General features: G+C 35.8%; 3 protein-coding genes across 4 annotated transcripts; all 3 read right to left on the reverse strand.

The window, feature by feature from the left end:
• Positions 1-2,440: 2,440 nt before the first annotated feature.
• On the reverse strand, positions 2,441-10,306 carry LOC122306309 (probable disease resistance protein At5g66900). 2 transcript variants are annotated; one of them, XM_043118748.1, is made up of 7 exons: positions 10,197-10,306; positions 9,201-9,844; positions 8,592-8,647; positions 7,816-8,183; positions 6,783-6,997; positions 5,780-6,679; positions 2,441-2,698 (listed from the first exon to the last, which is right to left on the reverse strand). In XM_043118748.1, the coding sequence occupies exons 1-6, from the start codon at positions 10,220-10,222 to the stop codon at positions 5,826-5,828; spliced, it is 2,163 nt and encodes a 720-aa protein (XP_042974682.1). In that variant the 5' UTR covers positions 10,223-10,306; the 3' UTR covers positions 2,441-2,698; positions 5,780-5,825. The 2 variants fall into 2 exon arrangements, with proteins under 2 accessions (XP_042974682.1, XP_042974676.1); XM_043118742.1 differs by having other exon boundaries at positions 8,592-8,986.
• A 2,296-nt stretch (positions 10,307-12,602) lies between these two features.
• Positions 12,603-17,713, reverse strand: LOC122306321 (probable disease resistance protein At5g66900). Its single transcript, XM_043118755.1, has 6 exons — positions 17,436-17,713; positions 16,585-17,289; positions 15,335-15,726; positions 14,659-15,020; positions 13,993-14,204; positions 12,603-13,894 (listed from the first exon to the last, which is right to left on the reverse strand). The coding sequence occupies exons 2-6, from the start codon at positions 17,210-17,212 to the stop codon at positions 13,050-13,052; spliced, it is 2,439 nt and encodes an 812-aa protein (XP_042974689.1). The 5' UTR covers positions 17,213-17,289; positions 17,436-17,713; the 3' UTR covers positions 12,603-13,049.
• Positions 17,714-18,884: 1,171 nt separating this feature from the next.
• On the reverse strand, positions 18,885-23,508 carry LOC122306326 (probable disease resistance protein At5g66900). The gene is made up of 5 exons (XM_043118761.1): positions 22,640-23,508; positions 21,666-22,066; positions 20,671-21,050; positions 20,078-20,289; positions 18,885-19,944 (listed from the first exon to the last, which is right to left on the reverse strand). Exons 1-5 carry the CDS (start codon positions 23,394-23,396, stop codon positions 19,088-19,090), a joined length of 2,607 nt encoding a protein of 868 aa, XP_042974695.1. The 5' UTR covers positions 23,397-23,508; the 3' UTR covers positions 18,885-19,087.
• Between the last annotated feature and the right edge of the window lie 500 nt (positions 23,509-24,008).

Below are 24,008 nucleotides of genomic sequence, written 5' to 3' on the forward strand. Positions count from 1 at the left end.
TCTATAGCTTGATAGTTGGTTTATGCGTGGCTGAAGTTTCTTTATTGGTGCTAGGGGTGTAACCAGTCCGGTTTGGTCTGGTTTTGGACAAAATTTAGGACCAAACCGGTATGTACCGATTTTGCATTTTTCAAAACCGATTACGCACTGGTTACCCTCCTAAACTGATACTCCTGTTTTACCGGTTTCCGGTCCGATTCGGTCTGGTTTTACCGGTTTTAATGTACTATATTATATTATATAATATATAATTAATATAATATAGTATATTATATTATAGTATATAATACTATAGTGATAATATATTGTAGTATATTATATATATTATAATTGTATTATAGACTATAATGATATATTATAATATATAATATAATATATTATAATATATAATATAATATATTATATTATATTATAATATATAGTGATATAGTATTAGTATAACTATTAATATGCACTATATAATATTAATATAACTATTAATACAATAAGCAAAATGATATAAGATTTTAAAATTTAATATTATATTAATTAGTAATTTATCATATAATACAAAATTATTTTATATATAGTTATATATTATATATAAATATTATATGCAATATAAAAAATTAAAATACATATATATAAATCGGTTCGGTCTAGTTTTAGAAAAAGAAAAATTAGAACCGGACCGATTTTAACTGGTTTTAAGAAAACTAAAATTGGTACTGGACCGAACCAATCTTGAGACCGGACCGATGCTATCGGTTTGGTCCGGTCCAATTCGGTTTACCGGTTTATTAATTTTTTTTTACACTCCTAATTGATACGGAGAATAATGGAATCAAGTATTGTGTCCTGTTGTTGCTAAATTGATATCGCCCACGTCCTGCATCAAAAAGTAAAGCTATTTGAGATAAATAAAGAAGAACATGGGTCAGTTCGTGGAAAAGAAAAGGCAAAAGAAATCAGATTATTCTTTAATTATTTATACTTTTTTGGAATAGAGAAAGCATGTAAATTTCATCCCATGAGCCTCGAAGTTTCCGAGTTTGAGCTCATTGACTTTGGTCGTTTCAGCAACTTGGAGTGAAAAAAGTAATCGTAGAACCTGTGGTTGGAGCCCAGACTTGGCTTATTTGTACATTTCAATTCATTTCATTTCAATTCCTTTAATTATTACAATTTTTAAAAATCTCTATAAAAAATAATACAAACAATTCAATTTTTTTAAAATTTTAAAACAAAAATAATATTAAAAAAAAATATTATAATAATATTTTATTTAATTTTTAACTTTAGTCTCAACTATCTTAACTCATTTAATCTCATATCATTTGCAAAAATAAACGAGGAGGAAATATGGGATGTCAGACAATTTACAAACATTAGGTTTCTTAAGATTTTACCTTTATTACATAGATGAGATAAAATATGATGAGTTATAAATTAAATAAAATATTATTTTTTAATATTAATATTATTTTATAATTCAAAAAATTTGAATTATTTATTATATTTTTTTTTTTAGAGTTAAAAAAAAAACTCTATTTATAGTCCTGAGTGTAAGAGTTATAAATAATTTCCTTAAAAACAATTATATTGATTAAATAAAATGACGAGATGAGATTCGAAAATTTATATTCGTCGGTGTATCATAAAATGTTTGTGTAAAATAATTTAATTTGAAAGTTAAATTAAAGTTTTAGAAAATTACTTAAATTCGGCATTTATTTGAAATTTCAACCCTCTATCCTGTTGAGCACAAGAATGCCTATCCAAAGAAAGAAAGAAAGACTGTCCGTGAAAAAAAGGATTAGAAGAAGTTGTAATGCAATGCCAGGAACCTCCAAGTTGCCCACTTGATGAAAGCAAAGCAAGGAGACTTGTAATCTGTTATTTAGGTTGTAACTTGTTTCTTTAGTCAAGAAGAAGACGCAATAAATAGATCATATTGTCGTCTTAAATAATTATAGGGCCCAATAAAGAAGAAAAATAAGATACTTAGATAAAAGTATTGTTTGGACAGAAATTACAAATGATCTGAGGTAGTTCTCGTACGGACGAATCTATATATTCTGACAAATTTATTTATTTTTTCTGTTTTATTCAAAGGATGGGTTAAAAATAAAGAAAAATTCTATTCATTATTTTCACACTATATATAATTTTTTATTTTTTTCTCTTTTCAAATGTTAATTTAGGAAGAATAAAATTCAAAAAACTTTAAAATAAATATAGTGTGTAATATGTAAAGATAATGAGTTGCAAATAGGCCTGTTCAACCGAGTTCCAACCCGAGAATCTAGGTGCACCCGGGCCAGGAACCGGGTCTCAAATCCGGGCCGAAACCCGGCCCGAGTTAATCCGGATCATACCCGGTCCGGAACCCGGATGTATCCGGGTTTTGAAAAAACCAGATTCCGGGTTGAACCCGATTTTTTTTTTTTTAACAGTGTCATTGTAGCCACTCTGATTATGTGATTATGACTATAAATTGATCACGTTTTGCCATTTTTACAACAATTATCAAGATACAAACCAACCATAAAAATGATAGAATGCTATAAAAGTTACAAGCACCCACTTGATTAACAAACAAAATGATAAAATAAATCTGGAAAAACATCCATAATACAACTAGCCAAAAGTAATTCTTAAAATATGCTTAAATCCAGTGAAGAGGACCACGAGCAACAGCATATGACAATCCATCATACTGCAAAACAAGAATCAAAGAAAATACATTAACATGGAATCCTGAAACTATGACATATACAAAGAAGTACTGGAGTACTCACGTTGAATAGGCTGGCATTTCTATTCAATCCTATTCAGCATCAATCATTGCAAAGGCCAAGAATTTACACACTTTTAAATGTGAATTCTAGTTTCTTATTTATAAACAAATAACCGAATTTGAAATTACTGATAAACAATCAAACACAGCAAACAAATAACTGAATTTGAAATTACTGATAAACAATCAAACACAGCAACAAGCTGTAGTGTATTTACAGTTTTATAGACATGACTGATCAATTTGTCGATCGAAATATTCAGGTTAGACATATTTTGCTTGGACCTGTGTAGAATCTATCTATGTACAGTACCATTTTATCGAAATATTCAGGTGCTGGAACTTTTGCTGGGGACGGCTCAAGACAGCCAACTGAGCTTGAGTTGGAGCAAGCATTCCACCAAGGGAAGTACATTGCCACCATCACAAAGAAACTCAAGGGCGCTGCTTAAAGTTTGAAGTTCCCAAATTAATGCCACCATAAAAGTTTAATTGTAAAGGCTTAATCACAAAACCCAAAACAGCAAATGAAAGCATAAAAAATGGTCTATTACTAACTCTTGAAAACACTTAACATTTACAGATTATATGAGAAAAACAATTATGTAACAATGAAAAACAAAATAAAACAAGAGGAGGTTATTACACAGTACTCCATATAAGGAGTATCTGTTGTCGATTGAAACAATGAATATTTATGCTTTTGATTCAGACCATGCATAGTAACAAGGAGAATCTTTTTTTTTCCCCCCAACTTTTCGTTCATATCAATAGTAATAGCTTAGAAAATTTCTTTACCCATTAAAGAGGACAAGACCCTACTTTGAACAATTCTTGAGACTTGGATTCTATTTTCAGATTTGGCAACAGAGAAAATTGATAACTTAGGATTGACAAAAGTGGAAAAATATCGCAATTCCAGCGGTTTAACAGAAAAAAGTGAAAAAAATAGGAAGAATTCCACACCCAAACACAGTAAATTTCTCCTTTTAAATAGTTATGGACCTGTTGATTATTGGCCCCTGTTTGTGTTTATACCCTTTGTGTAAATGTTAACATGGGCTAGAAGTATCCAAACCATAAGAAACTTTTCCCTTTTTGGTAAGTAAAACTACCCAATTGTGATGAGTGTGGATGGAACAGTCAAAACTTAGTAAGAAAAAATGATGCATTCCAAAACAAGTACCTTTTAATTGTAAAGGTTTAATCACAAAACCCAAAACAGCAAATGGAAGCATAAAAAATGTCTCTCCAAAGAATGCATTACGCCAATTCAAATTTTTTCCAAACTAAAAAGGAAAAAAAACAAAAAACCATTACCCAAGTCTGTTATGGTGAGTATAATCAATAAAGAATGCCACTAACTCGACTAATACATTAAAAAAAAAAAAAAAATCCCAGCAACCACCATAACAACTATGCCCTTTTTTTCAAAAAAAAAAATAATCAAAACCAGCAGAAATACACTTATTTAAACAGGTCATTGTCCCTTTCATTTTCTGTTCTTAAACAACAATGGTGAAAAATTATAGTTCTTGGCATCATTGAACTCACCTCTATTTCTAGAAAACCCAAACAGAGGAAAAAAAAAGGCAATATATAAGAAGAAAAATCCCTTAATAAAGTAAGTTATAGTTAAATAAAAAACTAAAAAACAACTATCTACAGAATACTATTTTCATTAAGAAATTTTCACAAACAGTTGGTAGCTTTTCCATTAAAATTTCTTTTATAACACTCGGTAACCCTTAAACAAGTAGAATCGCGTATCCAAACATCAATATGAAAATTTTGATGAAAATAAAACCCAAACATAAAAGTTCATGTAATAACGCAAACATCCATCAAAAATCAATATAAAGCATCGACCCAGCTACCAGTAGTGGATATATCAAAAGACAGAATGAAAAGCAAGACCCAAAGAGAAAGAGAAGGAGAAAACTGACTTCGATTGGCGCACAAGGCTGAAGACGACGGAGTGGAACTTCGATCGGCAGAGAAGACTACGGTTTCGGACCTTCGGTGTGGGTGAGAGCGTGCGAGAGAGCGAGAGGGGAGAACGAGTGCAAGCCGGGTTTTAGAAACTAGGTCAAGAACTTAGGCGAGTTTTCATTTTGAAGAAACACGGGTACCGGGTTTTAAACCCGGGTTCCGAGTTTAAAACCCGGTACCCGGCCCAAGTACACCCGGGTTTAGACATCAGGGTTTCGGCCCGGATCAAATCCGGGCCGAAAACCATAAACGGGAACCCGGATATCCGAGTTCCGGTCCGGATGAACAGTCCTAGTTGCAAACCTCAAAAATAAAAGGAGAAGTTACTTTTATTGGTTCTGTAAGCTAACAATTCATAAACAAAAGAAACATATCCTCCATGCTTGGACCAAACACCCTCCACTGTCTATCTTATTTTTTTCCAAACCTGAGAAGTTCGAGTAAGGGCTTGAATCCGATCATTTTCAACCGCTATTTACCAATTAACGAAAGGAAAAATAAAAAGGATTCACTAATGTTATTACCAACTCGAGATTCCTTTTTCATGATGTCTTCTATTTGTATGACCTCTTTCGAATTACACTTGCTTTTCTTATTATTATCATCCTTCCAATGAGCTGATGATCTCTCACATTCTCTTCAAAACTAATAATTAATAACTTTTGAGGGATTGTAAATTTCTTTACAATTCATAATTTATTTAGATAATTGACTTATAGATTTATTTATTAATTATTGTACAAGACTGAATTCAAGAAACACAAAACATAAATAAATTCAGCAGGTGCTCAAACATGGATAACGATACACCTATAATTGTTTTATAACTATTTTACAATCAATCAACACAAGCATGCCAAAGTTCATTGTCCTAAAATAGTGCCTCTATCGCTTTTCTGATGTCAACTTATCCTTTGAGTGCAAATCATGAGATTCCTCAAATTTACCAGTTTCATGCTCTTGATGTAATAAAACGGGAAAAGGAACAAAGACGAGAGAACGTTATACCTGATCATGCCACCAACATTTATCCAAGATGAAGCAATTCTCACTCTCATAAACGATTAGTGAGCCAGTTCAAGTTGATATCTTTTTCAGCTATCCTTATATCCATATGCAGGCTCAAGGCCATGCGGAAGTACTCCCGGATAGGCTCCCATAACTTGGCTCTCTCTTTGTCACATATTACAAGCTCCAATTTCTCAAGATTCATAGTTGATGGCGGCAATGGATTACGCAATCTCAAGCACCCTGTCATGTGGATCTCGTTCAAATTAAGCAATTCGCCAATATGTTTTGGCAATTTGCCAATGCTTAAGCAGTCAGATATGTCAAGAATGCGTAAGTTCTGGAGGCTTGTAATTGACTCCGGCAACTCTGACAAATTAGTACAAGACCTAAGTCTCAGGACTTCTAAACTAGTCAACTTTCTAATCTCTATGGGCAGTGCAAACAGCTTATGGCAATTGGTTATGCTAACTTTCTTAAGGCTGACAACATAACACAGGCACGTAGGAAATTCCAACAAATCATTGCAGTAGTCAATGTTTATCTCCATCAAATTTGACCATGAATTCGAGATCTCTATACTGCAGTTCCTAAAATTCTGACCATTACACATAAACAGGGATATCTTCTCCAAGTTCCTCAACGGTGGTGGGTTCTTGAAAATGGAAGGAATTGAAACCTTTTGTAACCTAATTCTTTTTAGATTTGGTAGAAATCCAAGTAGCTGAACGTTTCCTAATTCGGCTGGAAAGAAACCATAATTTGTGACAATTAAAACCTTTAATTTATCCATTTTCTCCAAAAACTCAGGTAAGCCATAATTCTTTGTTTGAAAATTCAGAACTAGAACCTCAACTTTGGTTGGTAGAATATTGCACCATCTTGAGGAGAACTTTTCACCTGCAAACATATCCTATATGTTGTGACTGGGTGGAAAATATTCTATGCATCACAAGTTGTATATGAATGTGTGTGATGGTGTTTTGTGAGCAGATGAACCAACCAGTTGAGATAGATAAGAGTTGGGCATCGATGGGTTGCTCTCTCTCTTCCGTCCACCATTTGGGAATATTAATGTTTCCACTTATGTCTATGATCAGTCTTTTCCTCTGCTCGAATGGCTCCTTCCTACACTGATGGATAGCTAGCTCTCTAAGAAGATCGTGTTGTAAGACGAAGTCTTCACTGCAGTAGCTGCCAACCTCACTTACGTCCTGCCTGGGAAATAATGAGTGAAAAAATAATGCTTAGAAGAGATTAAGACCTCATTTGGTTACACATATGAGATGAGAAAAATGAGATATGATGAGAAATCTGTGAATAGTAATAAGGTAGTTGTGAATGTTGGGTTGCATGTGGAGCCTAATTTGTGAGCAAAAAAGGCACAGACAGAGAGTTTGCTTGACTGTCACTCGACCTTGGCTCGAGCGAAACTCAACCCGTGAGTTGGCTCGAGGTGCACTCAACAGTGGGCTCAAGTGAAGGTCCAGCAGATTGTTTGCTCAAGGTTTGTGCGATAGTGGGCTCGAGGGAAGCACTACCCCTAGTGTTCGCTCGAGCAACACTCAACAGAGTGCTCAGGTCAATGTTCAATTGGTTGTTCGCTCGAGGTGCACTCGACACGCCACTTGAGCGAAGAACCAAGTGTGTGATTGTAATGAGAGACAAAGTGTGACAGCATATTGAGAGAGAGAAAAAGTCCTATAGAGAGAGTTGAGATTGTGTGAGTAGAGAGGTGCACTTGTAATTCACTGTGTGATTGTAATCCGATCTGAAATAAAATCTCTTGCAACTCTGTGGACGTAAACATGTTGCCATATCATGTTAAATTCTGTGTCGTGTGTGTGTGCACATTTGAATGGAGTCTAAATGTTGAGATAAGATGAAATGAAATAGTCTGTGAAACCAAACAGGGCCTAAAGTTCCTCAGTCTTTGCACAATCGAATATAATTTCCACGACCATCCAATGAAAAGAAGATTAGTCAAATTATACCAAAAAAAAAAAACAAAAAGAAAAAAAAAAAAAACAGCATACCTTGTGGCCACTAGACTAACTAGATTCAGGTTGTTGATTTCATGTAGGTTGGCAATTGCATGAATGCCATCTACAACTGGTTCATATAGTTCGGACCACATATCAATGAGGGTAGCAACAGGGATCCTTTGGTCCTCAGGAAACGAACCCAAGTCCATGAAACACTCCCCCAGGATCATCTCTGGACCTTTGAAATCTAGACTGCTTTGAAGATTCTCAAGCAGTTCACTTTCAATATCAGTATCAAGGATAGAACAACCATCTGACCATTTTGCCACTCTAACGAGCCAGGCCACGGCAGGCTTCCCACAGAGTGATTTTCCAACCACTTTAAGGGCCAGTGGAAACCCCCCACAGCCTTTCACTATCTGCAATTCAAGGATCAGTTATTGACTAAAGGTTGAAGGGGTTAACATTGGTCAACGTTCATTTATCTAAACCATGTTAATCATCATGAAATATGAAAAGATGGTTGTATGTCTAGTTTTTCTTTATATACTTTTGTTAACAATTGGTGTATCAAAAATAAAACAAACAAGCGCAAGAGTGCAAACATGATTTTGGTAGGTAGGTAGGTAGGGTACCTTTTATTAAGAGTGCAAACAGCAATTGTTATTAAGGTTTGTTTTGAAGATATCAATTGTTAACAAAACTTAAAACAAACATGATTTTATTAAGAGTGCAAACATCACTGAATAAACCTATCATGGATTTCTTCACTCATAAGCATACCACCCCAAAAATGCACAATTGCTAATAATATATTGGCACGGTACCTTTTTAACCATTTCTCCATCTGGAATGTAAGAGGAGCTCCCATCTTGCAGGCCTGCTGAATGACAAAAGAGTTTCATTGCATCATCATCATTTAATGGTTTTAACTTATATGTGTTGCTAAATCTTGGAAAGACAGTTCTTGAAGTCACTAGAATCTTGTAATTAGGCAAACGAAACACAAATTTCTCTAGAAGGGATTCCGATCCAGGCCAGACATCATCCAGGATCAGCAATATAGGTTTGTTTTGCCTAACTAGCATTTGCTCCAGCTGGTCGATTGCATCCTCATCACTTTGAAACGGAGGCGACAGATCATCCTTGCTGAGTAGTTTTTGTATAATGACCTTCAGGTTTGGAGTTTTTGAGACGGGGACAAAGAAAATTTCAAATTTGCCTATTCAAATTTCAAATAAAATGTAATCAGAAAACTATCGCCGAAAACAAGTTTCGACAGAGATTTGTTTCTATCAACGCTTCAAATACTGTTGCAGAAATTTGAATCCTAAAAGTGATAATTCATTTCCATTCAAGTTTAAAAGCGAAACATACTATAAAAGATCCACAAGCTAGTCTTAAAAGCTACTCAAAAAGAAAATGAGATGAATAACCTTTAATGTCGTCATCGTGACCAAGCATTTTCACCAAAGTGGTCTTCCCGCATCCTCCGGGAGCAGTCAAGACAAGCAGTGACACCTCCTCCGCAAGCAGCTGCATTTTCAGCTCCTTCAAAGGCACATCCAACCCAATTACAAAATCCCGCAATCGAGGAACCACGCACGACGCAACACTATTCAGCCGGGTCAAACTCAGTCGCTGACTAATATCCTCTGGACCCCTCACAGACTCCAACACATCCAACACATTCATCGCATTCCAAGCCGGCAGCTCAACTTGAAAGAACCCGCTGAGGTCCTTTTCCAACTGAACAAGTTTTTTCGCATAATGGAACCGCACGAGGTATTTCCACCATGGGAGCTGCGAGTACTTCCTAACGCGCTTCTCGGCCTTCTCCATTCTTTTGATCAAGCGATTTGTTCGCTCTTCTGAGAGATCCCGTTCCCTGTTTGACAATACCATCTTCTCAACCAGAGGGCGCATTTGATCTAGCGTGCCTTTGAGATGTAAGAGAATGGATTCGTACATGCGGGTTTTGTTTATCACATCCGTAATTGCTTCATACAAAATTGAAAATACCCTTTCAAATGCTGCACCCAGAGCGGCGTTTGCAACAGCTACGGATGCCATAGCTTGGCTGCGCAACAAAACCCAACACTCCAAATCGGGAAGAAATCGAAGAACCAAAAGGATTTTGTACACAAACACTCGGACACCCAAGAAAAATAAAGACGCACACTGCTCTGTTAAAGTATTAAGCTCAAAAGCTGTAACCAAATATTTTTTATCAATCTCCTTAAATTTCCTCCCAGCTTCTTTGTTCTGATGAGGAAACAAAGCAGAAACTCAAAAGTAAAGCCATTTGAGATAAATAAAGAAGAACGTGGGTCAGTTCGTGGAAAAGAATTGGAAGGGAATAAAAGGCAAAAGAAATCGATTATTATTACTATTTTGGAATAGAGAAAGCATGTAAATTTCATCCCATGAACCTCGAAGTTTCCGAGTTGGAGCGCATTGACTTTGGTCGTCCAGGGCACGACTTGGAAGCGAAAGCAACTAATCGTGGAACCCTGTGGTTAGAGGACCTAGATGTTATGAGGAGAACCGGTACCTATATGGTAAAATATAATTTAATTTGAAAATAAATAGTAGTATTATATGTATTTATAATTTGAAAAATAAGATTTATTTTATTAATTTTTTTAAAAAAAATTAAAATTAAAATCTCTTAATATTTAATACATCAATAACCAATACATTAATATATATATTATTATCTAAGTAAAAATTATAAATATAAATAAGATTTTTCTTGAAAGTTATATAGCATCGACTCCTTTTGTATTCCTCCAATAAATACGTAATTTGTGGCATTTATATCCACTAAATGCAAAGAATTTTCTGTCCAACAATATTAAAATTTAGATTACTCGTCGGAAAAGGAAACAAAATCAGAGGATGGGAAACTCTTCTCTTTGTTTTTTTCCTGGCAAATCCGAATTTTATGCAGCAAAAGTATGAACATACAGAATTTTAAACACGGATCAATTTATTATAGAGAAATGATATTTATCGTCCCTATACCACGTACTAATATGCGATTTGTTATCTTCATCATTCTATTTAAATATATATTTATATATCAATATGTGTATTTAAATAAAAATATAAAAATAATAAATTATATATTGATGTACAGAATAGAGGATGATTAATTTTTCTTTTATCAAAAGGCAATTCATTAACCCCATGGGAGATTTCTTGTACTTGTGGGAGCGCCAACAAAAACTTTACAACATGGAAATTGCTAGTTTCACAGAGGATTCCTCTGCCGAAAGTTTTTTTTTTTTTTTTTTTTTTAACTTAATCATTAAGTAAATATTTTTAAATGAATAGGTGTTTTTATTTAGATAATAAAAGTGTTTCATTTTATCTCATTTTATGTTATTATTATAAATTTTTACATAAAATATAATAAATAATTTAGTTTTTTTAAAATTTTAAAATAATAATAATATTAAAAAAATATTTTAATAATATTTTTTTTAATTTTTTAATTTTTATCTAACTCATCTCAACCATCTTAACTCATTATCAAACTGGATCTAACCTATCAAGTATTAATATTGATCAGTCGGGAGAAGTGACAATAAACCTTATCAGCAAGATATGATTGCTTTCATCCATATGATACTTTCAATTATCATTGGATATTTTATAAATTAAAAAAAAAAAATTAATTCAAAAGTTGACAGCAATGCTACCCCATCAGAGTATTTTTTAAGTCTCTGACAATAACAGAACGAAAAAAAGTAAAGGTTAAAAAAAGAAACAAATTAGAGGATAGCAGATTAAGGAAACAGGGGAAAGATGAGAGATAGGACATAGGGGTAAGCAATTTTTTTTTAATCTAAAATCAAAACTGCACCAATAATTTGAAATTATGTAAATCTTGACTGAAACCAGCTGGTAAGGTGAAGGGGGAGGAAACCGTCGTCATCAGTCTCAGCATAACTTCTGTCAGTTTGTCGGCGTCTTTGGTGATTGCATGCACCGTGAGAGAGAGAGAGAGAGTGATGATGCAGCGGTGACTCGGTGAGATTTGAGAGAGAGATTACGCCGCGAGGTGAGATTTAAGAGAGAGAGAAAGATGGCGACAGAGGTGGCCCAACGTGGCTACGTGCACTGAGAGAGAGAGAGAGAGAGAGAGAGAGAGAGAGAGAGAGAGAGAGAGAGAGAGAGAGGGGGGGCGGCAAAAACTTGACAGTGGACAACTTAAAGTGAAGAAAGAAATGAGGAGAAAAAAGAGGAGTGTGCACTGTGCAAACCCTAGAGTCAAAACTGCACCGTTCCTTTTTTATTTTTTTCAAATACTAAGTCTTAAAACGACACGATTTCACTTATCACTTAAACTTAAGTGAAACGGCATCATTTCATATATGTATAATTTTTTAAAAAAAAATACAGTTAAACCATTGGTCAATTAGCGGTCTGGCCCAGGCTCAAACTAGGACCAAACCGCTAGAAATCGGTTTTAAATAAATTCCACCATGCACTGACTGGTTCTACGCCGGTTCCGATAGATTCCGATCTCAGATGGCTGGTCTGAGTTCGTCTCGGTCTATTTTTCAGTTTTTTGTACAGCCCTAATAGGATGGCAGACAAAATAAAAGCTCGCTGCCTAAGTATCAAATGAGATAAAAATTAAATAAAATATTATTAAAATATAATTTTTATTTTAAAATTTAAAAAAATTAAAATTTATTATATTTTATGTGTAAGTTTGAAAAGATTAGAATAATTAATTAAGATGAGATGAAATGGTTAATGAAAACAAATCAAGCTTTGAACTCCCGAGCTGGGCTATCATTAGTCTATTTTCAAAATTTATTGAGAACCGGAAGACAATCATTTGTCATATAACTTTCAATAATCATTTCACAAAATATGAAAATAGAAAAGATCATGCAGGGCTGTCAGGGCTGATTAGAACTATGTACCAACGTGAACGAGTCTGTGAGACATGCCGGCAGTAGGGTAAAAGGCTTCTAATCCTTGGAGCTCATTTTGGGCCGACCTGTTCTCATACCATGAAAGCTTTTCTGAATAACATGATCTCTTCTTTGACAGCATACCACAAAATCTCCCACATCCTTTTCACTAGAAGCATTCCTATATAATGCAATTCCTCAAATATACCTTCTTTCTTCTGGTTGTACAAACTCACTTTGTTTCATGCTCTTTTCAGAAGAAACAAAAAAAGACAAAGGAAAGACGGGAGGGAAAAGAACAGAACGTTGCACTTAATTATAACGACAACATTATCCAAGAATTGGAAATTCTCAGAAGTAACGATTGGGAAGCCAATTCAAACTTATATCTTTAGTTGCCACCACAACCTTTAGATTGGTGAGGAAGTCCTTGATAGGCTCCCATAACCTGGCCCTCTCTTCATCACATATAACAAGCTTCAACTGCTTAAGCTCCATGATTGATTCTGGCAACTGTCCACTCAATCTCAAGCATCCTTTCATGTGGAGCTCTTCTAAATTACTCAGTTCACCAATGTGTTTCGGCAACTTGCTAATGCTCAGGCAGTCGGATATGTCAAGAATGCGTAAGTTCTGGAGGCTTCTAATTGACTCTGGCAACTCTGACAAATCAGTGCAGGACCTAAGCCTTAGCATTTCTAAATTCACCAACATTCCAATTGCTTCGGGTAGTGCGGAAAGCTTATGACAATTGGTAATACTGAGTTTCTTCAGGTGGGCAATATCACACAGCCCTTCAGGCAATTCCACTAGGTCTTTGCAATAGTCAATGTTTATGTCTGTAAGATTTGGCAATGCATCTGAAACCTGGACGGTAAAATTCCTAAAAGCCTGGCCGATACTACACATAAACAGGGATATCTTCTTCAAACTACTCATTTGCATTGGGATCTTGCACAGGAAAGGAATTGAAAGCCTCTCTAATCTGATTCTCTTCAGATAGGGTAGAGACCCAAGTATCTGAAAATTACTTACTTCAGCAGGAAGGAAACCATAATTTGTGACTATTAACACCTTTAGTTTATCCATTTTCTCCACAAACTTGGGTAATTGGTAATTCTTTGTTTGAAAGTTCAGAACTAGAACCTCAACTTCAGGTGGCTGAATATTACACCAACTTGATGAGAACATTGCATCTGCAAATAATATCCTACATGTTATGACTGGGTGCCAAATATTATATAGGTCACAACTTGTGTGTGTGGGTGTTTGAGAGCGAGAAAAATGTACAAACCAGTTGAGATAGACAATAAATTAGCACTGAGAGATTGCTGCTTCTGGTCCATCCACCACTTGGGAAGATTGTTTTCACCAATATTAATAAACAGTCTTTTCCTTTGTTCTATTGGCCCCTGGCTGCTTTGATGGATAGCAAGCTCTCTAAGAAGATCATGCTGTGTGACATAGTCTTCACTGTAGTAGTTAGCAAAATCACTTGCATCTTTCCTGTTAAAAGAGCAAAAATTAGACGCTTTAAAGATATTCAAGATCTCCAGTCTTCACATATGCGTATCAATGAAATGAACACTAAATAACATAGGAAAGACAAGTCAATGATAAGAATAATTTTTTATGACAATAGAACTCCAGCATCTATGAGACGAACTGCATACCAGAATGATTTTTTAACTGGTATAACTTCGCTTTCTTTCTAGTTCTTAATAGTAATTGGACTTCCTCGTGTAGATCCCTCGGCTAGTATGAAAAATATTTACTTCGGCCATCAACATTTCAAATAAGATACAATATAACAGCAAATGAAATTTAAAGTTTATCATGTTGAGACATTCAATGTTTTGGCCATATATACACAGTCACAGCATATAAGAACTAGGCACTACTGGTGAATATAAATCAGCCTACAAGAAAATCAAATGATACAAACAACAACCCAGCATACCTTTTGACAAATAGACTAGCCAGATTCCTAGCACTGATTTCATATAGGTTGGCAATGGCATGGATACCATCTTCATCTAGTTCGTATAACTCTATCCACATATCAATGAGAGTAGTAACATGGATCCTTTGGCCTTCAGGAAATGAACCTAGGTCCATGAAACACTTCTTGATGATGAGCTCATCATCTAAGAAATCTAGGCTCTTTCCGAGACAATTAAGCAGATCACTATTAGAACCAAGAATAGAATGATCAGTAGACCATTTCACCGCTTTACTGCGCCAGACCTCGACAGGCTGTCCACAGAGTGACCTGCCAATCACTTTAATGGCCAGAGGGAACCCCCCACAGAATTTCAATATCTGCAATCCAAGACCATCTAAATATAATAAGTTATTTTTTTTAGATTGCATGGGTAATTTTTCCCACAATTCTAGCTATCTATCCACAACAATTGTTTGTAAATATGACGTGGTTTGTATGTCTACTTTTTCTTTATTCAATCAAATTTTGGGGACAGCTGGCCTAACAAAAGCAACGCGTAAATGCATGCAAACATGATTTTGACATAGTATCATATATTCCCTCGGTTATTAAAATGTGTTACCTGAAAGGGTAAAATTAAAAATTAAATTTACTGCATTTCCTACGTTTATATCAGAGACGTACAAAGTACCTTGTTAATATCTTTATCTGGGATTGAAGAGTTCCTATCTTGCAAGTTTGCTGAGTGATGAAAAAGAGTCCTTGCATCTTTATCATTTAATGGTTTCATGTTATATGTGAAGCTAAAACCAGGAAATGCAGTTCTTGAAGTCACAAGAATCTTGTAATTTGGCAAACAAAACTCAAACTTCTCAATATGGGACTCGGACCAGACATCATCCAGTATTAACAGTTTAGGATCTTCAATTTGTTTCAGAAGTTGCTCAAGCTGGTTGATTGCATCCTCATCACTTTGAAACTCAACCTTCTGCTCGCCCCAATGAGAAAATAGCCTCTGTATAATGACCTTCAGGTTTGGAGTTTTTGAAACGGGGACAAAGAAAATATTGTCCTTATATGTGCCTATCCAAATACAATATAGTCAGAAATCTCCCACTAAAAACATATTTCAGCTCTTTCAACATTTGCAAACAAATATATATATATATATATTTTATGACGGGGAACCACTCCACGTTAGGACTCATCCATAGAACCTATACCCCCGGGGAGACTAGACAGCAACGCACTACTATGGCATCCAATCCCAAGGAGAATCGAACCTGTAACATGGGGCTTATGCACACAAGTTCGCCCTTAAATCACAATTTCAACATTTGCAAACAAATATATACAAATCCCAAAGTCTTGTCGAGCGGAATTCCCAAACCCAATCCCAGCATAGAGTAAGAAATGAACAAAAGCAATTTTATGAGACAATAAACCAATTATGAAGATATGACGATTGCCTTTTTTCCCCATTTCCTATTGGTACTCTTCCAAGGCAGTAATTCCAAAGTACAATATATTGCCAAAAAACTACAAAGATTGCTGTAGAAGTAAAACAAAAGAATGAGCCTAGATTAGCAAGGGCCTGCCAACCAGAAAATGTTTTACCTAATGATACAGATTTAGTTCTGACTGTTCACATACACGATACACTTGGAGAAAATGTAGTCATCATGCGTGAGTGCAAACATTCATTTCTACCAAGCATGCACGTGTGTGCAGAAAGGTTAGTGCAATACTATCATTCCATTTAAAGATTTCCCAAGGTGATTACTTCCTTAAACATATCAAGTACTCGGATGTAATTTTGTTTTGGTAAAACCCAACGGTACACTCTTTAGTATAAAAGGATCCAAAAATTAGTTTAGAGACTATGCATATAATATTTGCCCTTGGCAAAAATGGCACCAAAAAGATTTTGAGATAAAGTACCCTTAATTTCCTCATCCTGACAAAGCATTTTCACCAACGTGGTCTTCCCGCATCCTCCAGCAGCAGTCAATACAAGCACCGGCACCTCCTTCTTCAGCAGCTGCACCTTCAACTCCTTTATAGACACATCCAACCCAACAATATAATCTGGGGGCAGAGGCACCGCGCAACTCAACCGAGAATTCTTAACGGACAAATTCATGTGCTTACGAATATCGTTCACCCCCACCAAAGTCTCCAACACATTCCTCGCAGTCAATGCTTGCAAATCAAACTGAAAGAAGCTGGAAATTTCCTCGTCCAACTCCAAGAGTTTGCCTGCGTAATGGGGTTTCATGCAGTAGTTCCACCACTGAATTTTCAAGCACTTTCTAACTAGCTTCTCACCCTTTTTCATTTGATCAATCAATTTCTTCGTTTCCTCTTCACGGTGTTCCAGTTCTCTGTTTAACCGTATTATATCTTGGAATATTGGAGTCAAAGAATCTAGCGTCAATTGGAGTCTTTTCAGAGTGGGTTCGAACAGACGGGCTTTGTTTGCCACATCCTCGACTGTTTCAAACAACACTGAAAATGCCTCTCCAACTACTTCTCCTAAAGCAGCCTCTCCGATTAATGCTCCTGCCATAACTTTGCTTCGCCAACTAACCCAAAAGTGGAAACAATTTACGTTTCAGTTTCTTCTCATTTTCATTTCTCTTTACACTGAAAGCAAGCAAAGCAGAAATTTCAAACAAAATAATCCCAGAGGACAAAGAATATTTCAATCTTCTTAATCTAAAAGAATTGGATGGAAATAAAAGATTTTGTGGTCGATATCTTTGGAAACTAAGCAAACAAAAAGACACTACCTCTCAAAATCTTCCACCGGCCGGAACTTCCATGTCTCTCATTTTCGTTGTGGTGATAGAGGAAGCGGGGCGGAAAAATATAAAACAAAAGCAATCATAGAAAGGAAATATATAGATGCCTCTTCGCAGCAAAAGAAAAAAAAACAATTCTCTGTGATTGAGCGTGCCTGTAAATCTCAGGCTCTCAACCTCTACCTATCCAAGTTTGATTGCATTGACTTCGTCCTCTTGGTATTCGACTTAGAAACGAAGCAACGCATCTGTCTTTGTAAAATGCATAGGAATAATCTCCAAACTCTACCGTTGCATTTAAACCAAAGCCACGCACCGACCCAGATCACCCAACTCTACCGTTACATTTAACGCCCGTCAACTGTAGAAGATTCAGCATAATCTCGTAATTTACGATGAGTAATCATATCATCTTATAATTGTTTTTTAAAATTCTATTTTAAATAGAAGGTATTTATTTTTGTGAATCCTTTTTAAAAAAAATCGACTCTTATATAGAATTTAAAATGAAAATTTTAATATTTTTTATAAAATAACGCCACCATAGTGGTTGACAGTAAAATGGATTCAATATATTATTCAATTTATGGAAATTATTTTTTATCACAAATGATTTTAATAAAAATAAATTAACGTGGTTGATGTAGATTGTAAATTTAATTTTATTATAAAGTAGGTTTATTATCTTATATAAAATTACGTCAATTTATAAATTTACTTTAATAAAATCTCTTTATAGTTGAAACACTTCTCTACTTATATTGTGTCGAACTGTTAAAAGCAAGATAAAGCCAAAATCATTTGCAACTCTTAATTCATGGATTATGGACACTTTCTTTTTTCTATCTTTTAATCATTGGTGATAATATTATTGAAAAATGTGTGCATTTACAAAACCAACTTATTCTTCAAGACTGGCTTTGAAACAGGGTGCTCACAGCATTCTCATTAGAATAGTCAAAACCAAACACTTGTTTTAGTTAATATGAGATGAATTTAATTTTGTTTATTTTATTCACATCAAATCCCCATGTTGGATTATTCATTTATTCATTATATAATAATAAACTAATATTAATTTAGTTTTTTTTAATTTATTTAATTTTATCATATTTTACCATTCTTAATTAGTAATTATATTCTAATTAAATTATTGGTTAAAAATCATATTTTCAGTGGTCATTTAATGCTAATAACCATAAACGTCTAATTAAACACATCTAAAATTCTATATAAATATCCTAATTACAAATCAAATTTCTATATTTTCCATTCAACTATATATTTTTGCCAAACTTTCTTCTAACCAACAATCGTATCTACAAAATTTTCCATCCAACCATATGCACCTACTACTAAACTACACGTACTGCATAAATCTGCACTACTGAAAACAGTGCACATAAATCTCCAATTGACAAAACAATAAAATATAGATTTGATGTAGAAACAGTATCAATCAAATAGGACTTTTTATTTTGGATATACTGTAGCTAAAATTAACTCAATGCAGTCCATTTTTTGTCTCTAATAGCCATTTGAAGCATTTTATATATATATGGCTATTTTAATGAGAATGCTGCACACGGCCTCGCCTAGCCTAGCAGGATTGGAACTCTGGCTTGCTCGGAAACCATTTTTCAGAAACGATTACCAAGCCATTTCAAGCTGTAATATTTTTCCGCCACTTTTATATGTGGACGGGAGCAGTGCGTGCGAAACTCCATGATAGACTCCCATCGTTTGGCCATCTCTTCGTCACATACCACAAGTTTCAAGTGCTCAAGATCCAGAATTGATGGTAGCAACTGCCACTGATTACACAAGGCCAAGCACCCTTTCATATGGAACTCTTTCAGATTACACAACTCGCCAATGTGCTTTGGCAACTTGCTAATGCTTAGGCAGTCTGAGATGTCAAGAACGACCAAGTTATGGAGGCTTCCAGTTGACTCTGGTAACTCCAACAACTCAGTACATGACCTAAGCCTTAGCACTTCTAAATTCCTCAGCTTTCCTAACCCCTCTGGCAATTTAGACAGCTTATGACAATTGGTGATGCTAAGTTTCTTAAGGCTGATAGTATCAAACATCCCAGCAGGCAATTCCACCAGATCAATGCAGTAGTCAATGTTTATCTCCCTTAGATTTGGCAGTGCATCTGAGATCTGGACACTGCAATTCCTAAATGCATGACCAATATGACACATAAACAGGGATATCTTCTCCAAACTCCTTGATGCTGATAGAGTCCTACAAATGGAAGGAATTGAAACCTTCTCCAATCTGATTCTCTTTAGATTGGGTACAGACCCAAGTAGCTGAAAGTTGCCTAATTCAATAGGAAAAGAACCATAATTGGTAGCTATAAGAACCTTTAGTTCCTCCATTTTCTCCACAAACTCAGGCAAGGTGTAATTCTCTGTTTGAAAATTCAGAACTAGAACCTTAACTTCAGGTGGTTGAATCTTACACCAACTTGATGAGAAATTTTCATCTGCAAACAACATTCTATATGTAGTGATAGGGAACAAAAAATGCTCTGAAAAATAAAGAAAAAAAATAAGATTATGCCAAACAAGACTGTTCATGTGTGTGGGAGCGTTTAAAAGTGAGAAAAATGAACTAACCAGTTGAGATAGACAATAGGTGGGAGCTGATGTGTTGCTGCTTCTGTTCAGTCCACCACTTGGGAAGATTGTTTCCACTAATGTCCAAAATCAATTTTTTCCTCTTTTCTATTGGCTCCTGTCTGCACTGATGGATAGCTAGCTCTCTAAGAAGATCATGTTGTAAGACAAAGTCTTCAGCATAGTATCTGCCAACCTCACTTGCATCTCTCCTGGTAAATCAGAAATAGATGCTTAGAAGAGATTCAAGTTCTTCAGTCTTCAGACAAGAAAATATAAGTTCCACGACTAAAAATATTGGAGAGAAGTTAACAATATGAGATTGTGTAACGGGAGGAATTGGATAAGGGTAAATCCCTCAGTAGTTCCTGTGGGAACAACTTTTCTTGAGTTTCTTTCTTGTAATAGGCTTTCCTTTTTTACCTCTTATTAACACAACTTCAAAGTTTATCTAACTGTAAGAAATTAGAATATATTGATCGTCTATTTGCAGCATATTGCAACTAGCAACTAGCAACCAGCAACTAGGAGTGAATACTGAAGAAATCAGCCCCCAAGAAAATCATAGGACAAATATAAAAAAGCCAGCATACCTTGTGACCACAAGACTAGCCAAATTCCGGGAACTGATTTCAAGAAGGCTGGCAATGGTGCCAACTTCATCTAGCTCATATAATTCTTCCCACATATCAATGAGTGAAGCAACACGGATCCTTTGGTCTTCTGGGAATGAACCTATGTCCATGAAACACTCCTTCATGATGATCTCATGCTTGGGCTTGACCTTCTTATCTGAGAATTCTAGACTGCTTTGGAGACGTTTAAGCAGATCATCTTCCGGCACAGAATCAAGAATAGAATCATCAGAAGTCCAGTTCTGCATTCTGTTTTCCCAGGTTGCTGCAGACTCACCACAGAGGGAACTACCAATCACTTCAAGGGCGAGTGGAAACCCCCCACAGAATTTCACTATCTGAGGTTCAAGGCCACAAAAAAAGGAAGAAATCAGTTATTGGTTGTTTAAAGGGGTAACATTGCCCAAGGCTCTAGGTATCTAAGCAACATTAATTGTTTGGACTTAAGAAAACGTGGTTTGTATCTCTGTGTTTTCTCCATATACAAGTTTTAATGGACAACTGATGCATAAAAAACAAAATAAGTTCCCAGAAATACATCTACAAGGATGCAAACATGATTTTGGTTGTTAGGTATGCATCATGCACTTATCAAGACAGAAAATGCTATCATGTATTGCTTCCCTCATAAATTTATCTTACACAAAAGGCAAAAGTACAACTAGACGAAAATATACATACACCCATACAACCCCCCCCCCCAAACACCCACGTGCGCGGCGAGGGTGAAAAATTATCAAAAAATTGCAATGTACCATTTTCCCTTCACAAAACTAAATTATGTCTTGAAATTCTTAAAAAAGAAAATACCCCTTGCTAGTCAAAAATAAAAACGATTTTAAACAATAAACAACCTAACATCAATAGTGAGAGTTTGAGGGGGTTTGTGTATTTTACCCTTACAATAATATATATTTGGTATTTCAAACAAATATCCATGGTGACAAAAATACCTTTTTGACAGTATCATCATCCGGAATGTAAGAGTTCCCATCTTGCAGAATTGCTGAGTGGCGAAAAAGTTTTGTTGCATCCTCATCACTTAAAGGTTCTAACTTATATTTACAGCTAAACCTTGGAAATGCAGTTCTTGAAGTTACTAGAATCTTATAACCTGTCATATGGAACTTAAACTTCTCAAGGAGGGATTCTGATCCAGACCAGACATCATCCAGGATCAACAATATAGGATTTTGTTGCTTGATTCGATTCAGCAGTTGCTTCAGATGGTTAATTGCATCTTCATCACTTTGAAACTCAGGAACTCGATCCCCCTTATGGCAAAAAATCCTTCTTATAATGTCCTTCAGGTTTGGAGTTTTTGTAACCATGACAAAGAAAATCTCATATTTGCCTGCCAAACACAATGTGGTAAGAAATCTGCCTGTGAAGTACGTGTAATGACTTATAACATTTCTATGCAGGAACATAGATAATTGCAAGCCATATTACCAACACAATCCCAGCAAAGGATACAAATATGAGCAAAAAAGCAACTTTCTAAGACAATGCCACTAATTATCGCAATATGACAATTGTTTCTTCCATTCTCTTATTTCTTTACTCTTCCAAGGCCATAATTTCGAAGTGTGATATGTTCAAGAGATTTCTATTCTGCTAAGACTGTTCAAAGGGTAAACCAAAAGAAAGAAAGAAACCAACATAGTCGCAGCCTAGCATGTTTTACCTAATGAGACAAAGATTTGGTCATAACAACACTCGAACGAATCCTCATGCGTGAATGCAATCTGTTCATTTCATTGGCTAATACGTAATGGTTATTGTCACACTGAAGGTTTCACTTACTAGTTTGATAATGCGCAAATAGTTTTGGAAATTAGAAAATATATTTACAAACCTTTTTTTATTTTCCACACACAAGACACGTTAAGCAGGTAACAATCCAAAAGAAATTGAGATGAAGTACCCTTGATGTCCTCATCCTGACAGAGCATTTTAACCAATGTGGTCTTCCCACATCCTCCGGGAGCAGTCAACACCAGCATCAATACCTCTTCTTTCAGCAGCTCCATCTTCAATTCCTTCAAAGACACATCCAACCCAACAGTAAAATCAGGGGGTTCAGGAACCGCACACGGCAACACACCGTTTATCTCAGCCGAATTCGTCTGCGCACAAAGATCACTCACCCCCCTCAAAACCTCTATCCCATTCCTCAAACCCCATGCTGGTATATGAATCTGAAAGAACCTGTGAAGGGCCTCGTCCAAACTGCGAAGCTTGTTCGCATAATAGTATCTCACAAAGTGTTTCCACCCTTTAAGGTTCGAGTACTTACTTACGAGCTTCACGCCCTTGTTCATTTGTTGGATCAGGTCATGTGTTTCCTTCTCTGACCGACCCAATTCTCTGTTTGATTGTTGTATATCTTTAACCAATGGATCCAACACATCTAGCGTGCTTTTCAGTTGTTGGAGAATGGGTTTGAATGCAGTGGTTTTGGTTATCACATCCTTAACCGTAGAATACAACACAGCAAATGCCTCTCCAAATGCTGCTCCCAGAGCAGCCGATCCGACAAATGCTAGTGCCATATATAACTTTGCTTCGCCAACCAATCCAAAGCTCCAATACGTGAAACTCTGAAATAAAGACACGCAACACTCAACCTTGCCAACCACGGAGCAATTTATAATTAAGTTTTCCTGCGATTGAGCAAGCATGTGAATCTCACGCCATGAAAGTTTGAAACTCCATCGAACTTAACGAGTACAAAGCGGCGGCGGCTAGGGTTACGAAGCTTCTTTCGCTTGAGAGAGAGAGAGAGAGAGAGAGAGAGAGAGAGAGAGAGAGAGAGAGAAGGAGGGGGGGGGTCGGGACGCTCGACTTACATGTACACGGGATGCGTACACGGGGGGGAATCGGCTGATTTATTTAGTGCCACGTCAATTAAAAAAAAAAAGGTAGAAACACGTGAAAGCACAAAATGAGAGGGAAGCTGGGAAAGTGTAAAACCTAACCGGGAAACTGAAGAATTGAGAAAGCAAAGAATTTTTTTGGTTGAGGAGAAGTAGATCGCCTGAAGCAGGATCCAAACCCAGCCGAAGAAAGCCAGCGAATCTGGGCCGGTGGTAGTCATAAAACCAAACCGAAGCTCCGCCGGTGGTCGTCGTCTCCTCGTTGTCGTGGGTAAGTTGTTTCTAAGCACGTTTTTCTGTTAGGTACTGGCTTTTCATGCTTTGAGAAGCAGGCTCTTTAAGAAGCATGTATTGTTAAGCATTTTTTGCTTTCTTTGTGAATTCCTGATGTGTTTCTTGGATTTAGGTTGACATATC

This window comes from Carya illinoinensis, chromosome 1 (assembly GCF_018687715.1).
Source record: "Carya illinoinensis cultivar Pawnee chromosome 1, C.illinoinensisPawnee_v1, whole genome shotgun sequence".
Taxonomy (NCBI): domain Eukaryota; kingdom Viridiplantae; phylum Streptophyta; class Magnoliopsida; order Fagales; family Juglandaceae; genus Carya; species Carya illinoinensis.

Bases quoted from the DNA above. Each gene is read 5' to 3' on its own strand.
- LOC122306326 (XM_043118761.1), bottom strand. From the start codon at position 23,396: ATGCTTGCTCAATCGCAGGAAAACTTAATTATAAATTGCTCCGTGGTT. The intron at 21,051-21,665 runs GTATTTTTGTCA...CTTGAACCTCAG, and splicing joins ATGATGATACTGTCAAAAAG to ATAGTGAAATTCTGTGGGGG. The intron at 20,290-20,670 runs GTATGCTGGCTT...CTGATTTACCAG, and splicing joins GCTAGTCTTGTGGTCACAAG to GAGAGATGCAAGTGAGGTTG.
- LOC122306321 (XM_043118755.1), bottom strand. From the start codon at position 17,212: ATGGCAGGAGCATTAATCGGAGAGGCTGCTTTAGGAGAAGTAGTTGGA. The intron at 15,021-15,334 runs GTACTTTGTACG...CTTGGATTGCAG, and splicing joins CAGATAAAGATATTAACAAG to ATATTGAAATTCTGTGGGGG. The intron at 14,205-14,658 runs GTATGCTGGGTT...CTCTTTTAACAG, and splicing joins GCTAGTCTATTTGTCAAAAG to GAAAGATGCAAGTGATTTTG.
- LOC122306309 (XM_043118742.1), bottom strand. From the start codon at position 10,222: ATGCGCTCCAACTCGGAAACTTCGAG. The intron at 8,184-8,591 runs GTACCGTGCCAA...CTTGAATTGCAG, and splicing joins ATGGAGAAATGGTTAAAAAG to ATAGTGAAAGGCTGTGGGGG. The intron at 6,998-7,815 runs GTATGCTGTTTT...ATTATTTCCCAG, and splicing joins GTTAGTCTAGTGGCCACAAG to GCAGGACGTAAGTGAGGTTG.